General features: G+C 39.8%; 1 protein-coding gene across 2 annotated transcripts in view; it reads right to left on the bottom strand.

The window, feature by feature from the left end:
- F13A1 (coagulation factor XIII A chain) overlaps window positions 1-18,895 on the bottom strand; it is a 165,311-nt gene extending 146,416 nt beyond the window's left edge. Inside the window, exons 1-3 of one of the 2 annotated variants that reach the window (XM_045866417.3) lie at window positions 18,797-18,895; window positions 16,501-16,652; window positions 4,539-4,727 (exon numbers count right to left, since the gene is read on the bottom strand). In XM_045866417.3, coding sequence (XP_045722373.1) covers window positions 4,539-4,727; window positions 16,501-16,630 — 319 coding nt within the window. In that variant the 5' untranslated portion in view covers window positions 16,631-16,652; window positions 18,797-18,895. Of the gene's footprint in view, window positions 1-4,538; window positions 4,728-16,500; window positions 16,653-18,241; window positions 18,260-18,796 lie in introns of those variants that run through there. The other variant, XM_054505746.2, reaches the window with a different exon arrangement.
- Between the last annotated feature and the right edge of the window lie 687 nt (window positions 18,896-19,582).

Here is a 19,582-nt window from a genome sequence, read left to right as displayed (position 1 = left end):
CCTGAAATTGAGGTGCACCTGCATGTATGTATAAGACTCTGTGCTTCCTTTCATTTCCAGTGCACATTTGATACTCTTGTCTCTTCTCATTACAGCAATTACCTTTAAAATCCAATTTTCATGGTTTTATTCAATCCTATTGAAATAAATATTGCATTTTTTTCTCTTCTTTTTTTTTTTTTAAGAAGGCTCCACGCCTGGCATGGAGCCCTGAGATCAAGACCTGAACTGAGATCAAGAGTCGGATGCTTAACCAACTGAGCCACCCAGGCGCCCCACAAATACTGCATTTTAAGAGAAATATCTCTGAGCCCCATGAATGTCCCACAGTTCTTTCTCTTCAGTCCTGGTCCTACCACCGTCATAAAGCCTCAGGCCGTCATGGCACCTCCCTAATGACATGGGGTGCACAAAGAACACTAACTGGGATAAATCCTCTATCATTGGTCTTTTAAGGCCCTTTACAAATGTGATTGATTTCTCATACACTAAAGAGTAGAATGTGGAATTATGTTATTTTTCTTTCCTTGTTTCTGCAGGAAATTTGGAAATCCAAAATCCTCAAATGTAATAACACCTATTTATAGGCTACACATATTGGAATACAGCTTAACTCCGAAAGTACACATTGTGGAGTCTAAGAAGGATTCAGAATACGTGTTGGTTTTTAAAATATATGGATTTTTATCTCAAAGGTAAATTTGCTATGCTTCCCCTCTCCCACCTTTTCATTGAAGGAACAAAAGTAATACAATGCCTTTTGTGAAAAAGAAGGGAGGACTTCACATGCTCACGGTGGTGATGCTGTGGTCATGGCCCTGACCTTCCCACTCAGGACAAACCACCCTGCCCCAGTGGCTCACAGCTCCTACTGGGAACCCAATCTGACACTCCTCTTGTCATCTTCCCTAAGACTTCTATTATTATAACTGTTTTCTGAGTGGTCTGTGGGAAAGAGCCTCAGACCTCAATCAAGCCCACTTCAGGGACAAAGCTTTCCTCTCTCCTCTCTGCACTAAATATTTGGCTATAAAGGAGATAAAAAGTTCCTGTGTAGTTGGAGCAAAACTGGGGACAGAGCTTCAAACGTGCATTTGTTGACACACGGGTAGTGATCATTGCATTACAAAGGTGTGAAGGGCATTTTAATCAAATCTAGTCCAAACAAATGTGCGTGTACACACACCCACACTGACCCAAAAGTGATAAATGAACTTAGGGGAAAAAAATACAAATAAATTTTCATCAGATTTTAAAATACTCTGGAAAATATTAGCTGTGGATTCCTTTCTCACCTGAAGTACTCATTATTTAAAAATATTAACAATAATAGTCTGCTCCCTAAAATGTAATGAAATTGTGGTTATTGCATTTCACCTAACATACAGAAATGATAATTTAGTTTTCCTTTCTCTCACCCCACAATTGGGATAGCAAACAGTTCTGTGCAAAACCCCCATATTGTACTGATGTTGTTTATTTAGCGATCTCTTTCCTCCTTTCCCATTTCCACTCTGGCTTCAGCTGATTTTCCCACATTTATGTACAAATTTGTACTGTAAATGAAAGGAATAGAAACCATATACCTCAAGTAGTTAGGGGTCAGAGATTTTTTTCTAAGGAAGTGTTGTTTATTTTTAGCTTTGATGTTATTACTCTTAATTTATATATATATAAACGTAATATATATATAAAAATATAATATATATAAATGTTATATATATATATATATTCCCACAGAGATCATAATTTTACCTAGATGCCTACATATAATCATATCATCGTCCTTGCCTTTTTTCTCTTTTCCTTACTAGCTTCCCCTTTCCTTTTGCTTCTCCCTTCCTTATTTTGGTTATTTTCCCATCTCCCACCAAGGAATGCATGTCATTACCTATGTGTGTGCTTCTTACTCTTTTCTGCACTTAACAATACTCTGCAGACCTAGGCACAGACATAGTTACACACACGTAGAGAAGATCATATATACTCCTCCATATTTCGTTTCCTCACCACTACCTCACCTGAAATCATCTGGCATAGGTCTAATTCATCCTTTTTTTAAAGTAACAATCCATTGGGTGACTATATCACAATATATTCCACCATTCCACTACTGACGGGTGTTTATTTTTATGTCACTATAACAATGCTACAGTAAATAATACCTATCTTTATAAACTAGACTTTAAATATCTTTGGTATAGATTTCCAAGAGTGGAGTTACTGCATCAAAGGCATATGTCTTTTTAATATTAACAGATACTGCCAAACTACTTTCTAAAAAGGTTATGAAATTATACATTTATATCAGCAATGTATGTTTTTCTCAACATACATGCCAGCAACAGATATTACAGCTTTTTTCTAAATTTTTGCCCATTGGATAGAAATGACTTTGCTTGGCTTTCCCAGTCTGCTAGTGAATTTGACCATGTTTTCATGTGATTACAGGTTACTTGGAATTTCTTAATTGTGAATTGTCTCTTCATATACTTTGTCTATTTTTCTATTGCTTATCTTCAGATTGTCAATTTGTAAGAGCTTTTTTTTCTATGTTAACCTTTTATCTCTGATGTATGTTCTGAATATTTTTCCAGCTCTATCTTTTATCCATTGACTTCATATGTGATATTTTTGTCATATACTTATATTTTGGTCATTTGTTCATATATATGGTCATCTGTGGTATTTTGGCATATATAAAACAAATATATATACATGCAAAATAATATATATAATTATACACATACAGATAAATATATATTAAATACAAGAATATGTTAAATGCATATACTTACATGTAATATATATATATATACTAAAATACCAAGATGTAAAATACAACATCATTTAATTTATTAAAACAACAAACAAAAAAACAAAAAGCCCACATACTTTTCTTACTCCACAAAACCAACAACTACATATTAAGTAATCTTACATACTGACATTGATTTCTGGATTCTCTATTCTGTTCCACAAAACACTTCTTATAATATGTTCTGATAGATGCTTCTGATAGAAAATGCTCTTTTATTTATTTTTTCTTTGTATCATTTTCTTGCCAAGTAATTACTCTTACAAATGAACTCTTATTTTATTCAAGACAAAAAAAATCCTTCAATTGGAAATGCATTATATTTACATACTAATTTTGGGACATTTAAAAAAAATTGAGATATCATATCCAAAAACATACTTGCTTTTTCAAAGTTTTTTCACATCTCTTATTAAGATTTAATAGCTGCTTTGTGTTCTGCATCTTGTTTTTTTAAATTCATTTTTATATTTCATAGTTTTAGTAACTTTTATATGTGGAACTTTTTTTTCTTATTTCTATTTCTAGGTTCTCAATGCTAAAGAGAAAGGCTATTGACTTTTATGTATTTATCTTCCATCTAGCCATCTTACAAAGTTTTATTAATACTGTGCCTTTGTCCTTGAATCTGTTGGGTTTTCTATATATACAATCATAGCAGTAGCAAAATATATAATTTTATTTTTCTCAGTATTTATAGGAGATATTTCTCATTTGCTAAAATCTTTAAAGCTTAGAAAAAAAAAAGAATGGCAATAGCAGGTATTTCTAATTTCGCATTATAATTAAATTAACTTTTTGCAACTTAGAATACCAAAAGTTGTTGGTTTGGGGTAAATAATTTTTACTGTAATTGAGGAAATTTTTTTTTACTTTTGTTTTATTTAAAGTCTTTAAAAAAAAAAAGCTGCTGAATTTAATCATGTTCCTTTCAGTGACTATTGATTTGATTGCCTGATTTTTTTCTTTTAATTTATTTATATGTAGGATTATATAGATAGTTTTCTGATATTGAGCCACCTCTGCTTTTTTGTGCATGTGTTTACTTGCTATATCTATAAATTTCTAGGGAAATATTTACTAAAATGTGTCAAATGTTAATAACTATAATTTAAAGGGTACCAGGATCTAATTAATTTGGGAAACACCCAACCAAACAGAGTTAAATGGTACTTCTCAAAACTGTTAAGCTAATGTATATTGTCAACCTACAAAAGGAGATAAGAGTACAAAGTGTTTCGTGAACTTTACTTAACTGTCTATCTTTCATGAGCCATCCTATGGGAGTAGATTAGAGCAGAACAGAGTTTGGGAAATGCTTATATGGAGATTGTATACTAAGAACTGAAAATAGTTTTAGCACGTAAGACCAATGAAATCGTGAGAGAAGAGTTGATAAATTAAAAGCCACACTATAGGATGTCAAAAACAACTGGGGAGAAATAATTAACTAACATTTGTACCAATTATACTCACTTTTATTGTACATATTTTTACTTGGATAGGCCCAAATGTTTGGCATTATACAGATCCATCTTAGAGCATAGGGTGGTCCTGGGGCAGGATGTAGCCCCAGCTCCAGCCAATTGTCAAAATATAATTCTAGGAAGTAAACAGTTGCACCTGTATCCTTCTCTACTATGTGGCCCATGGTATCATGACTATCATAACATGATGACACAGATAGACTATCACAACATGGCTTGCCCAAGGCACTCACCAATGACATATTCCACTCTGAAGAGATCCCTTCTGGGGTCATATGGACGATTGAAGTCAATCTGGATGAAGAAAGTCTGTCCTCTACGTACAATCAGCTTGTTGTTTTCATACTTGTCAGTGTGGTGGTCCACTTTATTGGTGTCCCATCTCTCCTTGAACAGGTGAATATTTGCGACATGAAGGTAGTCTACACATAAAGAAAACAATTGAGGGACACCACTGAGTAACTTTGATACAACCACAAACTCAAAAAACAAGATTGCTTTTCCTGATTCTTTAGGTATTGAGGTAATGTGGTCTGTTGGATTAAACTCTCTACAGGGGGTTGATAGATTTAAGAGTCATTCTCTTGTGACATTCTTGCCTTCAAAGAGGATTTTAAAAGCTTTCCCTGCTGTGACCTCACTGCATACCACAAGGCACTCCCTTGGGATAGACAGAGCAGTGCTGATGATGCCTCCCACATAGGTCTAGGTACAGAGAAACTAGGACCAGAGTTCAAGTCTACACATTCCCGGGCTCATGCTGGCTTTCATCATGACTATCACCTCACTATGTCACTAATTAGAAATAAGAAAGGGATAGCCATTTCAATTTTATCTTTAAAAAGGGAGGCATTAAATCTGACAAAGCCTCAAAGGGATGTTCCAAAGGTCCAAAGCTGACCTTTAATTCAAAATTCTCCTCTTCAGGTAGGGTCAAATACCCCTCCTTCTATAATTCTAAAAGTAGATCTGGTCCCTCAAAGGTAGGAAAGAAAAGAACAGGTGTGGAGACAAAATACTGACATTTCATTGAGATAGATATAACTGTTTCCACTTTGAACATGAAAAAATAAATCTTCACATTTCCACCAATCTGGAAGTCAACCCTGGTCTGATACAAAAATCTATAGGTCTTTCCTCTGGCTTTTGGAATTGGGAGGGTAAATGTCACTTATACATTTATTTGAGACATGATAGCACTGGATAAAGGTTAGATCTCCTCCTACCTTTCTCCCATTCCTCTGCAAATGATCACTGAATATGGAGGTAACTCTGCCCATCTACACTGGTAGTTTGCAAGATCTAGTCTAGAGATAGATTTCTGCATGCACACTTGGAGTTGTAAAGGGGAATTAGGGAGAGAGGTTGGTGGGGGTACACTAGCCTTCTGCCTACCCTGACCCGGTCTGTTGCATGGTTTCTCTCACAGCTGTGAATACAGTATACACAGAGCACAGCTGCTGAGCCTGTACTCATGCTGGAGCATAACCCGGAAAGACTCCAATGCCTTCCTTTGTGTTTACATGGGAATCCTGTGCAGGACACTTGGTCCCCTCTAGCCTCATTTTTGTCTCATAGGCAAAACCAAGAAGTTGGGCTCATTTAGATACTCTCCACTTCTAAAGTTTAGGAGTTCCTGAAACACTCTTGATTAATTCAAAGTCCAGGTAATCCTGAGTTTGAATCCCAGGTCTCTTACTTACATAGGTAAGGGATGTCACCTCACAGAAGCTGAGTTTTCTCATCTTTCAAATGAGGCCACTAATACTTTGAGAATTTCTACAAAAATTCAATTACATAACAAGACAACAGCTCTGGCATGATGCCTGGCACATAGTGGGGCCATAGGCTTACTTGTGGCTAGCTTAACTGTAACTCTGATGGAGCCATTGTATATTTTACATGATGTGGTGTTCGGTGGGCTATTCTGACTGCAACATTACAGCCCAAAGAAGTGCAAGATACAGTTCTATTTTTACCCCATTGCAGAACCCTGAACATGGTCCCCTAAAGGGCACTTTCCTTCCATTATGCTGTGGGTGGAAGATGTTTAATTCTCTAGACCTCTCTCTTCCAAGCTGCCTTTCCCCTAAGTTCTCTGGTCTTATTAAGGTCACAATCCCTAGTGTTAAGTCAGCTTCAGAAAGAGCTGGAGACTCATAAATGTCTTAGTTGAAAAGGACCTTAGTAATCAACTCATCTGGTCCTCCTTAGCACGGCGCCTTTCAATAATGTTTTTGTTTTGTTTAAATGTCTAAAAACTGAATCCTCAGAAATGGGTTTAATCAGGTCTCCATTCATCAGCACCAATGGAAGGAATGCACTGATATTATAGCCTCACAGAATCTCTGAGGGCAAAGGCACTTTCTAGACCATCTGGTAGACCTGCTATGTGCTGCATGAAACATCTTGGAAGCCCAAATGCTTGGGCTTTTTGTCTTCATCTGAACAGGAAACACACTATCTCACAAAACAAACAGTCCACTTTTAAACAATTTTAATTATTTGAAAAGCCCTCTTAAGATGAACTGACATCTGCTTCCTTGTAATTTTTCTAACCATGGATCTTGGTTCTGATTTCTGGATAAATATAGACTACATTCTATTCATTTTATCTGGTACTCCTTAGGTATATAAAGGCTTCTATTCCTTTGACTAAAACATTCTCCATTTCCTCAACTGTTCTTTTCTGGAATTTTAACCCTCTACTATTTTCTGGAATGCATTTCATTTTATAAATTTCTCTCTAGTTGTATTTTTCCTAGAATTAAGTACATTATTCTCGCTGTGGTATTTCCAATGAAAGACAGAGACTGCTACATCTTTCAAAACAAATAGCATATTTCTATTATTTCAATCAAAGATATCATTAGTATTTTGAATAGTTTTACCTTATTTTTGATTTACATTAAGCATCTGTTAAAGCAAAAACCTTTAGGGTGGGGGGATGGGTTAGCCTGGTGATGGGTATTAAAGAGGGACGTACTGCATGGAGCACTGGGTGTTATATGCAAACAATGAATCATGGAACACTACATCAAAAACTAATGATGTAATGTATGGTGATTAACATAATATAATAAAAAAATTAAAAAAAAATAAAAATACATTCTGATGTCATTTCTACCAGTAGTGCATTATGATTCAATACAGATCCCTAGAAGCCAGCCATATCTATACAAAGGTTTTCTTCTTTGTAGCTCAGTTTTAAGGCTTTGCATGTATTCATATTAAATTTCATCTTATTGAATCTGGTTAATTATTCCAAGCTCTTAATATAATTGTAGACCCTAAGCATATATTCAATATATTTAATATTCTCCACAACTTCCTGTCCTCCAGGAATTTTATGCATGTCATTTTATGTTGCCATTCAAGGCATGGATATAAATGTTGATTAGGTCACTGCCTAATAAATACAAGCTCAATAAATACACGGTGGTAGATACTAAAAAGTGAACAGATAATTATGACATAGCACCATAAGTATTCTGATAAAGCAGTATAGGGTATCGGGTAGAAGAGGGTATCTGGGAGGTATAGGAAGCCTGTAACTCAGATTGAGGAAGTGGAATTAAGGAAGCTTTTTGGAGGAAGTGAGGTATATAAGCAATGGTCAGAAAGATGAACAAGTTATCCAGGTATAAAAAGGGGTGCGGAAGGATGTTTCAGGGAGAGGGGAGTGAAGACTTAGGCAACAGAGTGTCTGGTTTACTTAAGAAATTGAAAGATGAGGGCGCCTGGGTGGCTCAGTTGGTTAAGCGACTGCCTTCGGCTCAGGTCATGATCCTGGAGTCCCGGGATCGAGTCCCGCATCGGGCTCCCTGCTCGGCAGGGAGTCTGCTTCTCTCTCAGACCCTCCCCACTCTCCTGCTCTCTCTCTCTCAAATAAATAAATAAATAAAATCTTTAAAAAAAAAAAAAGAAATTGAAAGATGATTGGTTGGCTGGAGTGTAGTAGTGGGACCACAAAGGAGGAATAGGCAGGAGCTGCTCATGCAAGCCCTGTAGACCATGTTAGGAAATGTGGACTTCCACTGCATTGGGGATCCCGTGAAAAATCTGAAATAGCAAACTGACATGTCTTTATGTGTGTGTGTGTGCGTGTGCAAATTTCAACTTTTTCTGGTGAAAGAGTAAGAAAAGGAAAGGATGGTGGCCGTGTTGGAGGCAGGAAGGTCAGTTAAGAAGCTACTGCATCATTCCAGGTGAGGGACTGGGTGAGTCTAGTCTGCCTGCAGGTATTGAATGCACTGGTCCTGAGCACTGCCAGAATTCGCCTCATCTCATCCCACCTCCACTCCCATAATAATGTGCCCCTGAAAATGAGTATATTAGTTTTATGCCTTGGCTTCCCAAGCATCTTTGAGAAAGGGAAAAATAAAGCTGGAAAGAGAAAGTCAAGTATTTTTTAGTATCTGGTTCTCATTGGTTTTATTTTTATTGCAAATGGAAACTGGCTTTCTAGTTCCATGAGCCTGTCCAGTGAACCTGGTTAATGTCTAGTGAGTCTGGTTAAAGCCAGTCTATCCTCAAAGTAGTGTAATGCAGTGATACTTCGGTGGGATATTGATATGCACTGGAAGAATAAGGGTTCCATGGTTAAGCCAGTTTTGGGAAACCAAAGTCAATTAGGATACTTGAAGGATTTATGGGAGACTTTTATTGATGTAGACTATAACTCTCCTAGAGGTGTCATGTTTTCCCAACTTAAATGACTATGGGAACTATTTTTTGGGGCAATCAGTGTTTTGCAGAATATGTTCTAGGAGATGCTTCACTATTTACTAATCGTGCAACCTCAGGGAAGTTATTTAATCTCTCTTCACTTTCTTTATCTTTAAAAAGATAATAAAACACTTGCCTTATAGGGTTAGTGTAAGCATTAGATGAAAAAAGAAATGTATGTAAAGTGCTTTAGCACTATGTCTGGGACTTAGTAAATTCTCACAAATTATTTTTATTATATTAGCATTGTTATTATTAAGAGAGGAGATTAGCATAGTGGATAAGAGCATGGATTTTGGAGCCAGACTGCCTGGACTCACAGCCCAGCTCTGGCACTTACTATTGCTGTGACTTAGCACAAGTTATACAAATTTGCTGTGCCTCAGTTTTATTGCCCGCAAAATGGTGGTGGTGTGGGGATTAAATGAGAGAATGCTGCATTCCCGGGGTGCCTGGGTGGCTCAGTCAGTTAGGTGTCCCACTCTTGATTTTGGTTCAGGTCATGACCTCAGGGTCATAAGATTGAATCCCACCTTGGGCTCTGCGCTCGGCATGGAGCCTGCTTGAGATTCTCTCTTCCCTCTCCCTCTGCCCACCTCCTGCCCCCACTAGTGTATGCTCTCTCTCTGAAAGAAGAAAAGAAAGAAAGAAAGAAAGAAAGAAAGAAAGAAAGAAAGAAAGAAAGAAAGAAAGAAAGAAAAAGAGAGAAAGAAAGAAAGAAAGAAAGAAAGAAAGAAAGAAAGAAAGAAAGAAAGAAAGAAAGAAAGAAAGAAAAGAAAGAAAAAGAAAAAGAAAGCAAGCTTCATTCTTTGTATTCTGAGAAGACAGGCTTGCTTTTCTTTTCTTACATTTCTACAGGTGGGTGAAATAATTTTCTCCTCTTCATTCCCAGAATACATTTTTCCTTTTTTAAATAAAAATTAATTATAATTAAGCACTTTGTGTCACGTTGATATAGGTGATTTTATTTGTGGGACTGTAAGCCCTTTGAGGACAAGACCTCATCTTGTGTACCCAGGACAATGCAAAAAGAAGCCATAGCAAATATACCACTTTTCACTTTAAACAAATGTAATGCCTGAATTGGAGCTTGAGGTTGGTTTATGCATCATAAAATGGATATTCTATTTATCATAGGATTAACCATAAAGTCTTTAAATGTCATTTATCAGACAATTTCACATTTCAGGACTATATTTAGTATGTATATTGTACAGTGTTGAAGACAGTGATCTGGGGTTTTATAACATAAGGCCTCCAGCCCAGAACTTTTATTTCAGACTGGAATAAAAATGCCATGCCTTGATAGTACACAACTTATATATTGCTTATAACAAAAGGTAAGCAAGAGTACTAATAAATTCTTTTGAGTATATAAAACCTAAGCCAAAAATAATCTACAGTGTCACAGTGAAAACAAATATATATATTTATTTTTTTCACATAAAAATATATATTAAATAATATTATTTTATATTACATAATGATAATATATAAAATAAATGTATATTAACATATACATGAAGGATTTGTTTTAAAATAAGGCAATCTACAATGTTATAATTTTAATAACACTCCATTCCAAGTATGGAGTTTTTAAAAATGTTATTTTTTTCTAAGTGATCTTATCATCCTCTACTGCAATATCTCTCTAACAGGTCATTGTCTTCAGGAAAAAAGAAAAAAAATATCATGGAAAATTACAGTGGTACCCTATGTGGGGGAAAAACTAAGGCAATGATAAGTAAAATTTCCCTGTGTAATCTCTTAAAATAAAAGTCCATATTAAAAATAATTTAAACCAAGGAAAACATTTCATTTAAGAAATAAAACTTGAGGAATGCCTGGGTGGCTCAGTTGGTTAAGCGTCTGACTCTTAATTTTGGCTCAGGTCATGATCTCAGGGTCGTGACATCAAGCCCTGCATTGGGCTCCACACTCAGTGTAGAGTCTGCTTGAGATTCTCCCTCTCTTTCTGTGCCTCCTTCGGCTCGTGCTCTCCCTCTCTTTCTAAATAAATGAAATCTTAAAAAAAAAAAATAATAAAACCTTGACCAAAACATGGAAGATTAAAAGCAACAATGAGAGTTTGAGAGTTTGAGGAGCGACTGTTCTAGACTGTAGTCAAATGGACAAGACATATAGAAGAGTAATGGGAGGGTGCTTTATCCTTTAGTGGGAGAAGGAAATGACAACCCTATTGCCCTCCCCCTAGTGTAGTCTGCTACATCTCCAGATCTGCAAGGGGGGTGAATACTAAGGAGTAAGGTGAAGTCCCAATACCACCAATTAAACATTTTTTTCATTGCTCATGGACACTTACCCACAGAGCAACCTTTGTATTTGGTGTTTACAATACCTAATAATAACAAGGGCTCTACAGATGTTGGTCATAAAATATAAGCATAGATACACAAATATCATAGTTCTTTCTATTGTCCATTGTGCTTACTGTTGTCCATCTTCATGCAGTAAACACTCAGTAAACATTTATTAAGCTGGCATATTGATTTCTGCCTTTTTTTATTGGATTAACGAGACATAGTTTAGATTCAAAGAGCCTTCTCATCATCCAGGCTCCATTTGACACAAACATGAAATGAATTTGCTTCTCCCTGTCCAAGCCCAGTTCCTGGCAAAATGGAGCCACTCATTGCTAAGCTACTTTTGGGTTTGGTTTTTTGGGTTTTTTGAGATATTGTAGCTGGGAAGTTGGCAGCTTGCTCTTTCGAAGTGACAGCTTTCAAAAAGTCTACCTAACACAATTTAGCCTAATTCCAAACACATCAGAAAAGGGACTGTTAAAAAAAAAAAAAAATCTCTCCTCATGAGCCAGCTGCCTCCCTGTCTTCCTACCCTTTCCCTAATATGAAAAAAAGTAGATTATTTTCTCCTAAGTTGTAAAAATATTCTTCCGAGAATGATTATACCTGTCACAGATGGAATCTTGAAATCAGTTGAATGTTTAGGTTCATATCCTAGGAATTCCCTAGTGAATTGAAATCTCCATGCAATCTTTGGTAATATTATTACCAAACTGTAGGCATAAATACTGTCCATGAGGAAGTAGGTTTGTTTATTGTTGAAACAACAGGATAAAAGTTCCTCTCTCTATTTCTCTTGGATACCCCAAATTTTAAAGTATCATTAATTAGAATGATTAAAAACATTTTCTTAAGCAGCTTATTGTTTTTTAACTGTTGCTATTCAAATGTCCTGTACCGTAAAATGTAGAAGAAATGCTCAGTGGCTCAGAAGAAGCTAGAATAAGAAGTGAGACCAGTATCTTCTCCAGAGATGGAAATCTGCCTGGTTTACTTTTCCTCTCACCAGAAGTATCTCAACAGCCTCCAAATGTATTTCCTTCTCTCCATTTGCTCCTCACCATTAGAATTACCTTCATGAAACATAGTTCTGATTATGTCATTTTGCTATTTAGAATCCTTTGCAAGTCCTTCTTTATCTGCAGGAGAAAAGGTAAGGTCTCAGTGTACCTACTGTAACAGGTCCCTGCCTACTTTTCCCAAGCTCATCCCCGCCTTGTCCCCATTACTTGATATGTACTGTTCCCTCTGCTAGAAATGCTGTTCCCATGCACTTGTCTGCCTGGAAGTCTCCTATTCATCCTCTAAGACCAAACTCAGATGGCCTTTCATCATAAAGCCTTCCTCACCATCTTTCCCACTGTCCCCACACCATATCATTACTTTCTCTGTTCTTTCATTGCAACTGGCATAATTTCTGTGACATTATTTGTTGCACTGAATTGCAATTATATTTTCTGTGTCTATTTCATCTAGTAGATGGAGAGCCACTTGAGGCCAGGGATTGGCTTACTCATCTTTGTGTCCTCAGAGAGAACTTAGCATACTTCCTGACACATAGGTGGCAATCATTAAATGCTTTTACACAAACTGAATGAAATGATGAATTGGTTCTATACAACATCATTTCTTAATCATACATTAAATGCCTTCCTAATTCTTTTAAAAACCCTCAATCCAGAGAGGTTTACTCTGCACAAAGGCGAGATTGATAATTAACTAGTTAATTAATTGCTTTGGTTCTGACAGGGTGTGGGGTGGGAAGGAGGAGAGATGCTCAGAAAGGCACAAGACCCCATTAGCCTGAAAGATTCTAGATCTCTCCTGCATTTGACTTTTTAGGGATCTAGACTTGATTTCCAGTTTGAATTCATCATATTAGATCTGCCAAATAAGGATTATAATCACTACTGCAAAGGATAACCTATGGTTAATAATGCAGAGTCAAACCAGACCAAGAATATAAGGCTATCTTCCAGAACATTACATCTCCTGCTAAAATAACCTTTGAGACCAGGAAAGCTGTAGAGAGATTTCCAGAAACAACCACTAAACATTCAGAACAGTCTATTAGGAAGAGATGCAAATCCAGCAATCTGAGGAGATTTTCACATATTTTAATTGGCTACAACTAAGTTCAGAAGGGGGCATGAAGAACCCCTAAAACACATGAGGATGTCAAACATCACGACTGACTGGATGGTCCCATCTCTGGGGTCTCACTGTCACCTCAAATATTTCCATTTTTTTTTTTTTTAATATCATGATGCTGTATGGGAAGAGCCTCATGTGAGTTTATACATTTTGAAATGCAGGCTAAAGTCATTCTTAACCAAATATTCACAAAAGCTGTGAATTAAGGGTATCATACCCACTCAGTGTATATTATATATATATTGACTGTCACAGGAGCATTCGAAATGAAAAATCTGCCGTTTATCCCTTTTCCTCCTCTTGCTTCTCTGCCTTCTCAGTCAGTTTGGAAAGAGCAGCTTGATGAAGGGACACTTTTGGAAAAAGCTTCCATTGAAACAAATGAGGAGAGTTTGACTTAGGGCTTTGTGAGCCAAAGCTGTCCTCAGACCAGGGCTCAGGGAGCTTCAAGCCTTCTTTGATGCCCCTAGGGGTCACTGCATAAACTGCAAGAAGACAGCAGCTAATCACACGTGACAGCCTTAGCAGGGGATGACTTGGGAGAAATGGATGTATTTTGTGTCAGAAAACCTGCTTTTGGCACAATAAAAGAGAAACATGAAATGTAAAGGATAAGTAGGGGATAGTTCTTGATCACATGGTTTCTATACTGGTACTTTTCTTCTGTTCTACTCATCTAGGACTTCCCCCATGATACCTGGGTTCAGAGACCCTATCCTCATGGTATGTAGTACTTAGCTCACATGTGGGAGACAGATTAAATGAAGACATGTTTTTAAAACCTGGAACCTGCTATTAATAATAAGATTATAATGACTCTAGGCCTGATGAGTCATTCAATTCTCAAGTGATTGATTTTTCATTCATTCTACAAATAGTCATTGGATACTCATATTCCTCTGCCAGGGCCTGTAATAGGTATCCCAGAATGTTACTTGGGCTGTGGACACATATGATTGTCAAGCAAATGATGACTGATTTTTCAAAATAATTCCCCACCCGTGCCTCCAAAAATAAATACACAGAAATCAATAATCCCAGATTTTTTTTTAAATCAACCTACCTACTCAAGTTCTCTGGTAGTTTTGATTTCTTGTTAGGAACATTTTGTTCAGATTTCAGATATACAGCCCCTGTAAGCTGTTACATGTTCCCCTTAGAAACAAGTGTTCACTGGGGTGGCTCCCAACCTTGTAGGGTATGACAACTTGCACATTCTGAATCAATGAGCATTTGTTGGTCAAGTGTCTCATAGATCAGGTGTCTCATAGGCACTAGTCATTTGATCATCATGGCAACTGGGAAGTAAGTATTGCTTCCATTTTCTTGATGGAGAAACTGAGGCTCCCCTGGGTGGCAAAGTTAGTAAGTGACAAATGTGGAACCAGAACCCAATTCTTCTGAGTCCTGAACCAAGGGGCTCTTTGCTACATCTCACTGTCTCTGTTCACATTTCTCCTCACTGATCCTATGCCCCTTTCTCTTTCTGTTCTTTTTGCCCACTTCTTTCAGCACCTTGGCCCCCATTCCCCAGGGCCAAAAGTCTTCTCTGCCAGAGGAGGATTTTGCTAAAACACTGAATACACCAAGGTATAATAATTTGCTTATAATTGCTTGATAATTTGACGTCTGCATGCTTTCCAATTTTATTTGCATTCTTAGAGAAAGGAAGGAAAAGAAAAGAAAGGAAAAGAAAAGAAAATGATAAACCCAAGTTTGGGGAGTGAAGGAGTGAACATCAACTACTTGCTTTGACCTCAGTTTCCCCACCTTGTAACATGGGGATTTAGATGAGTTAATTAACAAGTCCTTTTTAACTCAGTTCTGTGTCTCTAATCGCAGAGTTGTAGGGAATGCAGCACCCCACTTGGAGAGAGCTCAGAACTACAAGTTCACAAGTCTGTCCGGATGCTTCCACTCAACTGAAGAAGCCCTTCTGTGAGTTCCCCCCTCCAAATTTGGATGGTACCTTAATGGATGGTACTAGATATCTCTCTGTTTTCACAGTTGGATATCAAATTGTCTAGACATGACAGTAACCCAATCAAACCTGTCTACAAGGTGCAGGCAGTTCTCTAATTTGCCGGACTTGTTAATAATCAGCATGGTTCTTTCCCTTTGCTTTCAACTGCTGATCTCTTTCTGAGGAGGCGGATTAACCACCCACCACAGGGGTGATCGTGGGCACCTGCCCCCAACAAGTGGGTGTTTACCTCCCAGTTAAACCTAGCGCACAGTACCCTCAGGAGCAGAAGTGGGCTTGCTGCATGAGTGCTACCAACAAAAAGTGGTCCATGCGAGATGCCATTCAAGGACATGTGAATGTCCCTGCTGTGACCCAAGGGAATGCTGTCTGTGTCACCAAGCCACTGCTGGCTCCTGGGCCCCATCACAGTTGACAGGGCTGAGTGGAGGTCAGCTGCTGGCTGCTACTCCCAGAGCAGGTCCCTTGGGATCATTGGAGGCGAGAGCAGGGGAAGCAGCTTGCCTCACCTGCTCACTAGGCTGTTCTGGAGAGAAATAGAGGGCTTCCATCTCCATTACTGTCAGAGTCTGGCATCTTTCACCAGTTCTGAAATTCACAGCAATGGAGGGAGGAGGGAGGAGGGAGAGGGAAAGAGGCACAAGCCAGACAATCAAAACAGCCACAATATTTTGGAAGTGGAAACTTCCAGCTAGAGAATATTTTTAAAAGCAGAACAGCAGGGCTGGAAGAGGCATCCACTGAGCCAATGCCCTTGTTTTTTAGAGGAAATAGCTAAGAGGTAGAAAGACAAAGTGACTTCCCTGGGATCACAAAGCTATTGAGTGGTAGAACTGGGACAAGAATCTGGATCTTGGGGCCTTTTACCACTCAGAAGAAGGCTTGGGAGTCTTTTCTTTGATACCAGACACTGGCAGGGGAGCCGCTTTTGTGGGAACCTAGTGGAGACAAAGGGTGCTGACCCAGCCAGCACCTGCAGGTAGGAGCAGGTGGGGAACCCTGTACCTTGCAGGTTGACACCTCGGGGCATCAACCCTTGCAGCTCCACAGTGGGGAGGTCATCCTCTGCCGCATTGGATGCATTGCGGGGCAGGGCTCTCCTGCCTCCAAATGCAGGCTCGGAGGTCTCGGACATTCTCAGCTAGCTTCACAGGCTCCTTGTGGGGGAGAAAGGGAGACACAGAAAAGGAATGGGAGGCGAGTTACATTTGAGACAAGGATTCAAAAATAGAGAAGCAGACATGTCTGTGTGGGGTAGCACTGAAGCAACACATTGTGAGTTTCACATAAATAAAGCTTGAGAAGTGGCAGTAAGGATTAGTCTAATGATGGAGCACAGTTCCCCAAGGACCTTGGGGAGATTTCTTGTTTGTCAAAACATATGGAAAGCAGAAGAAACAGGACTTATTTGGAGAAATAAGATTTTAGAAAGCAGGGTATTTTTTCCCCCCTCATTACCCCTAAAGGCAGTATTTTTGTAAGAAACATTTAATGTCATATGCCCGTACATATGTCCATTTCATATAGACTTACAAAGCCCTAAGTCACTTTTAAGAATAAAGTTATCCGGGGCGCCTGGGTGGCTCAGTTGGTTAAGCGACTGCCTTCGGCTCAGGTCATGATCCTGGAGTCCCGGGATCGAGTCCCGCATCGGGCTCCCTGCTCAGCAGGGAGTCTGCTTCTCCCCCTGACCCTCCCCACTCTCATGTGCTCTCTATCTCATTCTCTCTCTCAAATAAATAAATAAAATCTTAAAAAAAAAAAAAAGAATAAAGTTATCCAACCATGTCCAGATAAGTGGCATCCTCCAAAGCATTCATTTTTGCAACTTCATTCAACCAATATTTAATGAGAGCCTACTATGTGCCAGGCTGTGATCTGGGCACTTGGGATGCATCAGAGAACAAAACAGAGGATTGTTGACCTAGAGAGCTTTCTGTCCAGTGAGGGCTAGGGTGGAGGCCACACTTTGCAGAGGTAAACAGAAAAGGGTGTGAGAAGGTGGCAAGTGCTTTAGAGCCAGGACCACACAGAGCAGGAGAAGGCTGATGGAATCTGGGTGGGTGAAGGGGGTACACTGCAATTTTAAATTAGGGCTATTAATAGCCTTTCTCTGAATGTATTTGGTCAGTGGTGCTAATACTGACTTTTCCCCAAGCCTGCTTCCCCTTCCTCTGGAGTTTGTACAGGCGAGGAGCCAGCTTAAACACCAACACCTCACTGTCAGGCCCCAATCAGTCGGTACTTGTTGACCAACTGACCAAATAAAGGGAGCCCTTGTTTCTGGCCCAAATGGAGCTTTTACCTTGATCACCTGGATCACCCAGTCATGACTCTTGGTTATTTGGCTCTTCTCAAAAACCTCAAAGATGAAGAGCATCCACTATAGAGGCAACCAGAGTAGACTGTTCCGGAAACATGTTGAGCAAAGGCAACACAGCTGGAGACAAGAGAACCACTTTCTAAGGTATTTGGTCTGGGAAGGAGACAGCAATGTTTGCGAGTATAAAGTCTGAATAGGTTTCCGTAAATACCTACAGACATACTTACACAAAGGCTCCAGTGAGCTAAGGGGACAGGGAGAAAGGGTTAATGATGGAGGGAAGGTAAGAAAAAGCAGTCCTCTGGAGGAAAATAAGCCGGGTGAGGAGGGGAGGGTGTAGGGGAGAACAGAGTAGAGCAGTGCGGTAGCCTGTTGGGAGAGAGAACCCAGAAAGCTGAGAGCTGGTGAGCCCCAGGTGCTTACCAGGTAAGGGGAGACTGTGCAGGTGAGTGCAGGTGGGCAGAAGCAACCCCTTCTCCACAGGTCTGGGGGCACAAGTGCTCAACTTCAGCTCTTGCATTGGGAGAGGGAAAGGGGATGCACAGGGATGCAGAGCCAAGCCAAGCAGGTGTTCTTACCTGGTCCTATATCCCTCTCTCTCTAACCTTTTGTTTCACCCCTCCATAGTCTGCTCCCCTGAAGAGAGGGGAGCTCCCTTGGGGAGCACTCCCAGGTCCTTTATTCCCATCTGGTGGCCTTCTTGCAAGCAGCAGCTTCCGGGAAGCTTGGAGTACCTGAGAAGTTCCCGCTTGGACGGAAGAGGGGCTGGGTAGGCGCTGAGATGGGGACCAGGAGAGGCAGTGGAAAAGTGGGGGCGCCTCTGACCCTCGTCCCCTATACCCGGAGCAGCCGCCTGAGGGATCGCTGGAAAACTCTAGGGCAGGGGGGCAGGTGCAGCGGGCCCCTCGGCTCCTGGGTGCAGGTTTGCCCCTGGGTGCAGGTTTGCCGTGAGGCCCGGCAGGAGGGGCTGCTGCTTACCTGCGGTCCCCGCCTGAGGTGCCCTAATGCAGGCTGGCTCTGTGCGGCTCAGGGGTACTTCCTCAAAAGGACGCAGGAAAAACGACAAGAAAGTTGGCTCTTAAATAACTTCCTAACAGCCCTCCCCCTCCTCCCCCTCCAATCCCACAGGGTTTTCTCCTCCCCCTTCTTGACAGCTGGAGCAAACAGAGCAGCTTCTAGGACTTTCTACTTACTTCTGCCATCCTGTTGATGTTATTCTGGCATGAGCCCCTCCTCCCACCCATGCCCCCTTACTCCCAAGTTCCTAGCCCTGCTTCTCCTCACCATCCCCACCTCCAGTTCTGCCGCCCCTCTCCAGCGCCCTGCACACCCTGCCCCCTCCCTTTCCTCAGAGGGGCTGTAAGGGTCTTCCTCTGCAGGTAATGTCCCCCCTGGGGATTCTGAGGTTGGCTGCTTGGATGAAGGGTGGGTCTGCCCTCTGGCAGACAGGTCACAGACAGCTGTGACCATGCATAAAGCAAGAGAAATGTGTCCTTCTTGAGTCAATAAGGCTGAGGGGGGATGGTCTGCATTCTTAAAACATCCATGGGAGCCTCAGCCACCACCTAACTGCAAGACTTCCCACAGGAGGGGAGGCCCAGCCCTGGGGAAGATGAGTAAATAACTTTAAGTGTCACAAAATTAGAAAATAACTGTTTTGTTTTTTTTTCCTGAAAACCATTTTGGTTTATCTTCAAATAACTGGAGAAATAGAAAATTTTTCTTCTATGTATATATTTTTTTCTGAGTCTTTGTATCTCTAAA

Source organism: Mirounga angustirostris, unplaced genomic scaffold, assembly GCF_029215605.1.
Source record: "Mirounga angustirostris isolate CCGP_5_RB_7025 unplaced genomic scaffold, mMirAng1.0.hap1 SCAF_8, whole genome shotgun sequence".
NCBI classification, from domain to species: Eukaryota; Metazoa; Chordata; class Mammalia; order Carnivora; family Phocidae; genus Mirounga; species Mirounga angustirostris.
The sequence above is the reverse complement of the archived record's forward strand: the minus strand, read 5'-3'. Positions and strand labels throughout refer to the sequence as shown.